Raw genomic sequence first — 9,946 nt, 5'->3', positions numbered from 1 at the left:
AGACGGGAATTAGGGAGATTAAGAATTTTCAGGACATATTGAAGTGTCCTCAGTGCAGATACCATCAATAGATCCGTGGATACAAATACAACATATTGCTAGGGTTTGAGGAATGGAAGCAGAAAAGCTTTTTGAACATTTTTTTAGACATTCCTCAACAACGTCATACTGTACTACCCCAAACTTTTCATAGAACAGGACATACCAAAGACACTGCATCAAATGAGTATTAGCATTTTGTGGGATGTTGTAATTTAACCTTAAGCTAGCCCAAACTCTGTTAAATGTTAGACACCTGCTTCAAATGGTTTTTGGAAAAAAAAGTACTCATGTAGTTGATAATTTTGTGATTAGTGGAGTGTAATTCTTATTGAACTCATGGGTATGAAAATAAATAAATATTTATTTGTTGTATATCCTTGTAAAATTAATAATTGGTCTAATAAGACCGGTTTTAATAAGTGAACAGATTTTAAATAATATTTCATATTGTTAATGTCTTGTTCATTGGGTGGTGTCTTGGGTTGCGGCTTGGGTGCCCACCTGGTGAAGGTTGTGGGGGGGGGTGTCCGGAGCGTGTGATGCTGCCGGGGCCCCTGGTTCCCGCTATTGGGGGTTCCTGAGCTGTGGCCCAATCTCCACCTGGCTTGAAATTTTTAAGGCGGAAAATGACCCAAAGCGGTTGATCGCCTTTTATAATATATAAAAAAATGTCTTGTTCAACTTAACACTTAGAATTTTCTGGCCCCTCTCCAGCAATTTTGAAATTTCAGTTAAATGTAAAATTGCTTTTAATGAGTGAGAATCAAAATAAAAACTACTAAAAATCGTAAAAAATGCAATGTTTAAAAAAACTGTATTGTAATTTTAATTTTGTAATAAATTTTGTTGGATAAAGCTGGTTTTTAACAAGGTAACCATGAAGTAACCTCCATATTTGTTATTGATAAGGATAGGACAAAGTCAAGTTAATTACAACTTAATAAAATTAATTTAAAGTCATGTTTTTAAAATATAAAGTTTAAAAGACTTTTTAAAATGTTTTAATTGTGTCTCGTATAGTTAAGAGTTTAAGATTGTCGGTAATAATGGCTTTAATAGATTTTGGCACAGATCGATGGTATTTATTTAACAGAATTATTGATTTTTTCTTTGTTCCGCCTAAATTTTTACCATTTTAACATGAAGGATCAGGGACTTCGAGTCGTGCGAAACGCTCCACCTGAAGATACTCAATGAGCTGAGTGACAGGGACACGCTTCTGTCAAATACGGTCAAGTACGATTCCCTCAGTGGTACGATAAGGGTCCACCTGAAACAACTCGAGACAGAACTGAATCAACTGCAGTCGAACCTCGACTCGGCAAGCTTCATGTATCCTTTTAACCATGCAGCTTATTTTCTCATTGCGGTGTTTTTTTTTTCCTTAAACGTTACGAAGCACTTATGAGGAGAAGGAAAGGAGACAGCGCCTCATCGAGGACCTAAATAGAAAGAAGAGTCAGTTGATGAATATGTACAGTTCCAGGTTGGCCCATGTGATATTTGATTTTGTATTTTTATTTGACTTGTTTTGATTTAATTGAATTTTAAAGAATTTCATATCAGCCTACACAACAGAACTGGTCGGCCGACGATGACGATGTGCCTCTCCTTGGCGAGACTTCCATACAGTCTTTAAAGGAAAGACAGGCAGAACTGTTATCCGGTAAGTTTGTACACAAAACACAAAAGAAATTATTAATATTATTATTATTATTATTTTATATAAAAGAACAGGATAAAGGATTGGATAGACTTTCCAACATAATCTCGCGGCAGAAAAATATTGTGATCACCATAGGAAATGAGGTCAATAGTCAAAATGGTATGTTTAACCCATAATTTTTTTTTTTCATGTTCTTACAATTCGATAATTTTTAACAGAAATAATTGATGATATTGGTACAAGGATGGAATCGACTAATGTGCAAATACACTCCGAAGGCAGATCAGTGCAAGGTATAGCAAAATCCGATTCCACTTATGGTTATTGGATTATAATAATAATACTATTTTGCATAATTATCGCCGTAGCGTTGCTTACATAGTGTAATATATTTTTAAATGTTATAAATGTATTTTATTTTTAATTTTTCAAGTGACTATTCCTATTTAAAGTGTCATGTAATCCATTGCCTTCTTTAATTATAAATAAAGTTTTATTTTCTATGATAAACCTATCGAGGGTTTTCTGTTTTCTTCTGTGTGTTGGTGAATCAACCAATCATCCCAGCCTGCCTATCTTTCTAGCTGGTTTTGAAATAAAAATTCATTCATGAGCAGTAAAGAACGTAGTTAATGATAATGGGCCGGATCACCCAAGAAGCTCTTATCAAGAGCATGACAGCGGTGGTCCATCGAAGGTCTGATGGCAGGGATCATTTTAAAATAGGCCACCTCATTGAACCTGCAAACCTGCACAGGTGTCCCATTTGTATAGAAAGGTTCCTCAGTGTGTCAAACATCCCTTGTCCCTTGGAAGGAGTTGGCAGGGCACCTGGCATTAAGGCAGTCCTTGGGTTGGTTGCCAGGTCCCTTGTTCAGATTTTTAAGGGATACGGGGGTGCTTCCCTATCTGTAAATATTATATATAATTATTGTGTAGCTCTTCAGTTTGTGTGAATGAGTAAGAGGGCTGATGACGGAATACCGAGTACCCATCAGCCTCAGAGTGCGTTGGAGGCTGATATGACGCCATTGTCAATAGTCAATAAAAAAGTGTGCAATAAAAATTCACAGCACTTCAACAGAAATTAACAGATAAAATAAATATATTAATATACTAATTGTACAAATTACAATAATTGTTTTAAACATCTCTAACCATCAACAGTTAGTAAAAAAAGCCTGCATACAGTTTCAGTACATCATTTTGAGATTTAAAATGGTTAATAAAAAAATTGTTAGCTTGTTGCAACAAAATTAAATAACAGGGGCCTTCTTTATTTTTGAGCACCTCGTAAGTCTGTTTTTCATCTAAATTGCTAATTTTTTGGCCAGAATCAAGATTTTCCGATTCTTGTTTGACAGCATCAGCCATACCATCAGCCATAATTTGTAATTTAACAATTTATGCCCTACTTCCCCATGCAAACCTCCCCGTCATGCTTCATCGCACACAATTTTTTTAAAAATTTGATAACTTTTTTATTTAGTTTTGCAGTTCCTGGATCGTCTGTACAGTTAACTGATATTGCAAACAAATAACCATTTTCCATGATTTTGGTGTTGCACTATCAATAGTTTTAATTTCAACCAGCATGTCAATTATAATAAAATATGTATATTATTGCCTCGTACGATTGATACTTAAGTATTACTAAATAAATTTCAAAATAAAAGGAGATAAGAACATTTTGTTGTTGAAAATTACACCAAAGATGTATTCAAACTGATTTTGTGTAATTGAATTCAAGAGATCCTTAAAAAATGATCTTAAACTCAATTATTAATTGTAGGTCAATCCCAATATAACTAATTATTTTACAGAAAAAAAGTCTATTTACATATGTGAATTTGTTTAAACTTTAATATCCATTCTTCAATCCAAAAATAATCAGGGTACAACATATCCAAATTTAATTTTTTTCCAGGGTTTGCTGGTATATACATATTTCTTTTTTAACTTAGTATTATTAATAATTTACTATGTTATAAATATGAACTTTTTAAATGTAAATTTTGTTGTTTTGTATTAAGAGAGTATTGAAATTGCTATTTCACACTTTATTAAGATTGTAATATTTTTGAAGGAAACTTAACATGGGAAAGCTATCGACAGTTTTATCAGTGCTGATATGAACAATTGGTAGTGATAATATTAAGGCGACAACAGCAATGAATAATTTAAACAGGAAATTGTTTTAAGCAAGCAAATTTTTACTATTAAATTTTTATTCGCATTAATATATTGCTTTATTTACAATTATTATGTATATTTTACAATTTTTAAAAATAAAAAACTAAGAGAGCACGCTTATAGATTAAATTACTTTATCAGCTCCGTGACGCACCAATAAACTGAAGGATGTAAATGAAAAGATTTATTATGTCTAAGTAGAGGTTGAGCGATGCGAAAATATATTCTTCAGGTGAAATGGAGTATCTGAAACAAAATTGATAAAATAAGCAAAATGTATAGACTTTTTCTTTTCTTTTTTGTACTTATGTTTCCCGCCCAGCATGAGTTGCGTGTCATAGATGATGAAGAGCGAGAAGATGCACGCACCAACAGCAGCAATAATGAGCTGCATCAAGCGACCCTTCATAAAGATAAAGGCGAGAAGGCTGAATATGAAAAAAATTATGAAACATGCAAACAGAGCGCCACCCCATTTCGTGAAGTCCATTTTGGTTTGAAAGGAGAAAATTGTCAGAGAGAAAACAACAACAGCGCACATACCAAGAGCAATCATCACCTTAAAAAATAAATAAATAAATTCAATGCATATTTTATTTTATAATAAGCTTACTTCTGATGAATTATAAGATGCGGCGATAACACCCAAAAGGAAGCCTTCCGTGAGTGTGAATAGTCCGAGGACGATGAAGTTCATCGGCGCTTTTCGACGCACGCCTTCGCAGCAGACGAGCATTATCACCAGCACGATGTTCACAACAATTGCTACAATACTGATGTAAATCTTTTATTTATTTATTTTAAATAATTTAATTACTTGAAAATTACAGTATCCATATATTATGACTAACGAAATCTTGGACTTTGACGCTGAAGGTGAATAGTGACACAACACCGACCGACACCAGGAGTTGTGTAAATAATATGCTGTACACTTTTCTAAAAAAATAAATAAGTTTTGATGCAAGTATTATAATTATTAATTGAAGTTCATATAAATTTATTTATATATTATCTCGCATTTTGTTTATTTTATTATTTAATATCTGATCTCAATGTTGCAAACCAAGGGAAAATTTGCAAGTATTTTCACTCAGATTTTTTTTTTAGTGAGTATTAACAATTTATTGCTGGAATTACACAGAAAATCATTAACAATTATTATATTTTGATTACGTATGTATTCTTATCTAGAATTTGTTGCAACGATTGCAATATAAAGAAAGAAAATTCCACCAAATCAGTGTGAAAATACAAAAATATTACCGATGTTGGCCAAAGAAGCTTCATTCATCTTATTTTTCACTGAAATCAGATAAGATAGTGAATAAAAAATACATAGAGAAAGTATAAAAGATTTTTTCTGTTTTATTTATACATTTAAATCTTTGGTTATGTAATTTATAACTTAATCTTGGGTAAGATTTTTTTCTTCTTCACCTTATAAATCCTCTCCTGACTGATTCATCATCGAAATGCATCTGTGCTTCATAATTGTAATCCATCTTGAATGAAACGGACAATTTTTACAGAAAACACTGTCGGCGTGGGTGTATTTTTTGAAATTATCACCATTCAAACAAGGAGATAAGAAGTGTATTGCTTATTATCTCAGGTGCTGCATGGCATAGAAGGGGGCTGAAACAAGTGGAACTGCACAAAAGAAAAGAACTTCCCAATGTTATCAAACTTTGTTTTTAAATATTGACAAGAGGATGAATAAGTGTACGGAAATAGAACGAGTGGGGACGTCATTGGATAAGAGAAATGTGACAGACATGTAAGAATTCTTTATTTACATTTTTATTCTTCAAAACTAGGATGATTGTTTAATAAAGAATAATTAAGACACTGATTGTCTGTTTTATTGGTGCATTAGAATTACCTTTGGATCAAAGAGAGATAGATAGATAAAAGAGAGAGAGAGAGAGAGTGAGAGAGAGAGAGTGAGAGAGAGAGAGATGGTTTACAGTGGATTAACACAATCAAAATAAAAAGTAATCTTTAAATAATAACAAACATAACTTCTATCAGGAAAAGAGAAAAAAAAATAGACATTTGTAAGTGACAGTCGTAAAGATACATTTCATCAACATCTTAACATGACAATCTTTGTACTTAATTGAGGAAAAAGAGAGCGGAAAAAAGATTAATATTAAAGGTCAATATTTTTATACATAATTTGATATAAAAATTTTTTTTTTAGTTTTGTTCTAACATATTTATTTTCTTACAGTGCTGAATTTCAACTAATAATTTTGAAAACACTCTTGCACTTTTAATTGCAAATGAATTATTAAATATTGTGGTTCTGTTTTATAATTTGTAATTGCTTAGTTTTATATCTAGTGTTTATATTATGTACATCAGATGTATATTTTATTTTTTTATATATGTAGTAGGTTTTTCATTTTTAACACATTGAAGATGATACATGCTAAATTATAATCAATTAAATCATTAGTTTTTAAAAACTGGAGTTGAGAATATTTATCATAAATTCTATCAACATATTTTAAGTTAAGTAGTTAAGTATATATCGTAATACATATTTACACCAACTTGTAATTTATTGGTTTGCATACAATGTAAGTCACATTGCAGCTATTCCATATTTAATATACGGGAATACTAGAGCTTGTACTAAACATTTTTTGATAGTAACATTCCCAAAAGAGGGAGAATGTATACATACATTTATCGATTTTCTCATTTCTATTTTTTCATCAAATTTCTCTCTCTCACACTCTCTCTCTCTCTCTCTCCCTCTTTTGGGAATGTTACTATCAAAAAACGTTTAGTACAAGCTCTAGTATTCCCGTATATTAAATATGGAATAGCTGTAATGTGTGACTTACATTGTATGCAAACCAATAAATTACAAGTTGGTGTAAATATGCATGTACGATATATATATATTTAACTACTTAACTTAAAATATGTTGATAGAATTTATGATAAATATTCTCAACTCCAGTTTTTAAAAACTAATGATATATCTTTATCAGAAAAATATGGGGACACTAGATAGTTAAATAAATAGGCAGATAGAGATGAAAGTAAGATAATAGATGGAAAGCTAGAGATAAATATATATTTAAAACATGCTTTCAGTTTGTACATTTGCCTGAGTATAAAGTGTCCAGTTAGCAGTCCTTTTTTAGACGTCGCTTTCGACAGGGTCTGGCATCCAGGCATACTTTTTAAACTTAAGCGCTTCCTACTAAATTAATAAAAAACTAAACTTCCTAAATTATTCATTTTAGAGATACCTGTAGTTCGTAGTATAAAATATCGGTTTTCTATTGATAGACATTTTACTTAATGCTGATTGTTTGGATATACCACACATTACTAAATAATGTCCACTGTATGGACATTAGTTGCTGGATATATAAAATACCAACATTTTACTCAACTATACCAATTGTATGGAAAAATATTTACTGCGATATAAAATATCGATATTTTGCTACAACATATAAGTTGGTGTCCATAAACTATCGATTAAAAATATCGACATTTTAATATATGATATTCGTTATATGGATATTAGTTGGTATCATACAAAGTATCCATGTTTTGATTATTGATGATCATTATGTAGATTTTGTTTTATAATATCGATACGTACAATGAGAGGTAAAACGATCTCCCCCCCTCCCCCCCGAGTGGACCGAAGTCACTGTAGCTCAAGTGGTTAGAGCAGCGGCGTATTGAGCCCACGATCGTGGGATCGAATCCCGCTCGTGACACTGACTTTTTATCTCAACCAAAAACCTTACATAAAAAAGAATAATTAATTGAAAGAAGGAAATTACTTGGTCAATTGACCACTGAAACATAAATGGATTAATAATAATAATAACAAATTTTTGAAAGTCAATAGAATGTGCTTTCCATTTTGAAAAAAAAAATTGCATTGTTTTAGGTTTGTTCCGTTTGTAAATTATACAAGAGGATTATCCGAAAATTGTATAAATATACTTTCACTTTTCCATGACCATTAGTACTTGTCAATTAATGGTTGAGTTTTTGACATCTTGTATAAGGTGTTTTGCATACCCACAAATCTAAGCTCTTCGTTAAGCTTAAGTGCTTAAGTTCCCATGTGTATTCTTTGGTCTCGTCTTTTCCTCTCCCAGGAGTAGGAATTTCAGCTTGCATAGACTCTCACCAACAGAGAACATGTTCTGCAGTATCATCTAACTGGCAATATCTGCATATGCTTTCAGAGTTTATAAATTCGCCTGTGTATACATTGTCCGGTTAGCAGTCCTAATACCATTCTAGACCCAACAGATCCTAGGTTTGGCAGTTCTATCATTAATTTCTGCTATGGTCCTTTGATGGACGTTTTCGCATGCATCCTGGAATATAATTTCATTGAACCGAGGACTTATTTTTTCATTTTATTTATTTATTTATTTTTTTTTACGAGGGTTTGCAACATCAGAGGTTATATCAAACCTCGGAGTGCCGGTGTTTTTGAAAAAAAGCCCATTTGTAAGTATGTCGAACCCAGGACCTTTACCTTACAGAGATGAGCGCCGTGTCAACGCCTAAACCGTTGCGGCCACCGACGCCCCCGAGGACTTATTCTTAACCTGATAGGTTTTTGGCAATTTGGCATGCAAAAGGTTTCAGGATTGATAAGTGCCTTAAGCAAACTTTCCTCGGCCTCCTCATTGCCTGACTTCCCTGTGTGCCCTGGTATCTAAAAAAGGTGTTAGACCGGTCCTTCATGCAATCCCAAATGGATCTGGGCTTTACTACCAATGAATAGTTGCCTTTAGTGCTACCTGGCTGTCTGATTAGTTGGCTATTATTTTGATGGTAATACCCAGCATTTTGACCCCTAGCATGGAATGAATGTCATATTGCCCAAGCCCTGTACGAATTCTAGCACCTGCTTTGACTCCATAGATTTCTTGACTCATACTCAGCCTGAGAGCCATCTGTCTACCAGATATAGTCGACATTAAATTTTAATTTGAAATTCTTATTTTGAATTTTGGGACCATGGCGACACAGACATCCCCAGAACTTCGACATTCCTCCCAAAACTTGCTCCTTTTCATGTGAGTAGACTTTTGAAGTCTGTGAATTGTGGCTTTAGCCTCTTCTTTGGATGAAGATAGTGGAGGTACATACACGACCAGCTAGTAGTGGTCTCATCACCCCATGCCCTGGGCCGCTAGTCTCTGAGCAGCACTAAGGAATATGAAGATCCTGGCCTATTTTATTTATTTATTTATCTAATAAATACATTTTTTGCAGGCGACTCGTCTTAATTTGAGCAAGAGGACAATTAGGAAAATGACGAGGTATCAAAACATTTATTAACAACAAACAATAACAGTAAACGAAGATCTGATAAAAATGTTTAAGATAGAGTTGGAGTGAGTACATTAATTCCTGATCATGCTGATTGTGTTAAGTTAATATTGTTGATTGATGATGTCATGTAAATTACGGCCATTTTCTCAGAATAGTACTTATAACGCCTATTACGTCTAACGTTGTTTGCACTAAAACAGCTGATGTTTTATTGTCTAACGAATCCATAAAAACAGTATCTTTAACATTATGACTAATGTGTGACAGATTTACTATATTATTTTTCCTAGGAAAAGATTTTTCTTTGTTTTTTGTACTGTCATTTGATTATATCAACTGTGATTTAATTTGGGCGAAAAAATATATTAGCGGTATCTAGTACCCAAAAATAAAAATCGTAGCCTTTTTTTGAACTTTTTTCGAAACCAAAATTAGTAGAAATATCTTGGGAAAGTTAGAGAAGGAACTTTTCGTTGTGGGAAAAATCTAGTTTATTATTTGAAAATGGGAATCAACTGTGCGATACTCCCTCTTGTGTTTTGGCCAAAGGATCAATTTAAAAAAAAAGGTTAGATCCTTGTTGATTCGCGTGTTGTTGGTTTGGTGGTTAAAATTATGTACATTTTTTGTCACTTTTTGATAGTCATATTGAACTGGTTTTCGTTAATTTCCGCTCTACGAAGCTAATTTTTTGTAAGGAACCAC

The 9,946-nt window shown here is 32.8% G+C and overlaps 2 protein-coding genes across 6 annotated transcripts; one reads left to right on the top strand and one right to left on the bottom strand.

Moving 5' to 3' along the window:
* The first annotated feature begins 929 nt into the window (after positions 1–929).
* On the top strand, positions 930–9,210 carry LOC106666022 (syntaxin-8). Of its 3 annotated transcripts, none has more exons than XM_014392893.2 (7): positions 930–1,120; positions 1,189–1,374; positions 1,442–1,528; positions 1,596–1,708; positions 1,775–1,867; positions 1,927–2,001; positions 9,182–9,210. In XM_014392893.2, the coding sequence occupies exons 1-7, from the start codon at positions 1,089–1,091 to the stop codon at positions 9,193–9,195; spliced, it is 600 nt and encodes a 199-aa protein (XP_014248379.1). In that variant the 5' UTR covers positions 930–1,088; the 3' UTR covers positions 9,196–9,210. The 3 variants fall into 3 exon arrangements, with proteins under 3 accessions (XP_014248379.1, XP_014248378.1, XP_014248377.1); XM_014392892.2 differs by lacking the exon at positions 9,182–9,210 and adding an exon at positions 3,795–3,948; XM_014392891.2 differs by lacking the exon at positions 9,182–9,210 and having other exon boundaries at positions 1,927–2,175.
* On the bottom strand, positions 3,926–7,323 carry LOC106666021 (protein lifeguard 1-like). 3 transcript variants are annotated; one of them, XM_014392890.2, is made up of 7 exons: positions 7,174–7,323; positions 5,342–5,539; positions 5,168–5,206; positions 4,753–4,840; positions 4,515–4,674; positions 4,207–4,460; positions 3,926–4,147 (listed from the first exon to the last, which is right to left on the bottom strand). In XM_014392890.2, the coding sequence occupies exons 3-7, from the start codon at positions 5,193–5,195 to the stop codon at positions 4,039–4,041; spliced, it is 639 nt and encodes a 212-aa protein (XP_014248376.1). In that variant the 5' UTR covers positions 5,196–5,206; positions 5,342–5,539; positions 7,174–7,323; the 3' UTR covers positions 3,926–4,038. The 3 variants fall into 3 exon arrangements, with proteins under 3 accessions (XP_014248376.1, XP_014248374.1, XP_014248373.1); XM_014392888.2 differs by lacking the exon at positions 5,168–5,206 and having other exon boundaries at positions 4,730–4,840; positions 7,174–7,320; XM_014392887.2 differs by lacking the exons at positions 5,168–5,206; positions 7,174–7,323 and having other exon boundaries at positions 4,730–4,840; positions 5,342–5,786.
* Positions 9,211–9,946: the final 736 nt, after the last annotated feature.

This window comes from Cimex lectularius, unplaced genomic scaffold (genome assembly GCF_000648675.2).
Source record: "Cimex lectularius strain Harlan isolate CLEC.00 unplaced genomic scaffold, Clec_2.1 scaffold300, whole genome shotgun sequence".
Taxonomy (NCBI): Eukaryota; Metazoa; Arthropoda; class Insecta; order Hemiptera; family Cimicidae; genus Cimex; species Cimex lectularius.
Note: the sequence above shows the minus strand (reverse complement) of the source record. Positions and strands in the feature narration are given on the sequence as shown.

Excerpts from the sequence above, each read along its gene's own strand:
- LOC106666022 (XM_014392891.2), top strand. The coding sequence starts at position 1,089 with ATGGCTTTAATAGATTTTGGCACAGATCGATG. Across the intron at positions 1,121-1,188 it reads GATTTTGGCACAGATCGATG|GATCAGGGACTTCGAGTCGT; the intron begins GTATTTATTTAA and ends TTTAACATGAAG. Across the intron at positions 1,709-1,774 it reads ACAGGCAGAACTGTTATCCG|AACAGGATAAAGGATTGGAT; the intron begins GTAAGTTTGTAC and ends TTTATATAAAAG.
- LOC106666021 (XM_014392888.2), bottom strand. The coding sequence starts at position 5,406 with ATGGATTACAATTATGAAGCACAGATGCATTTCGATGATGAATCAGTC. Across the intron at positions 4,841-5,341 it reads GTCAGGAGAGGATTTATAAG|AAAAGTGTACAGCATATTAT; the intron begins GTGAAGAAGAAA and ends TTATTTTTTTAG. Across the intron at positions 4,675-4,729 it reads AGTCATAATATATGGATACT|TATTGTAGCAATTGTTGTGA; the intron begins GTAATTTTCAAG and ends GATTTACATCAG.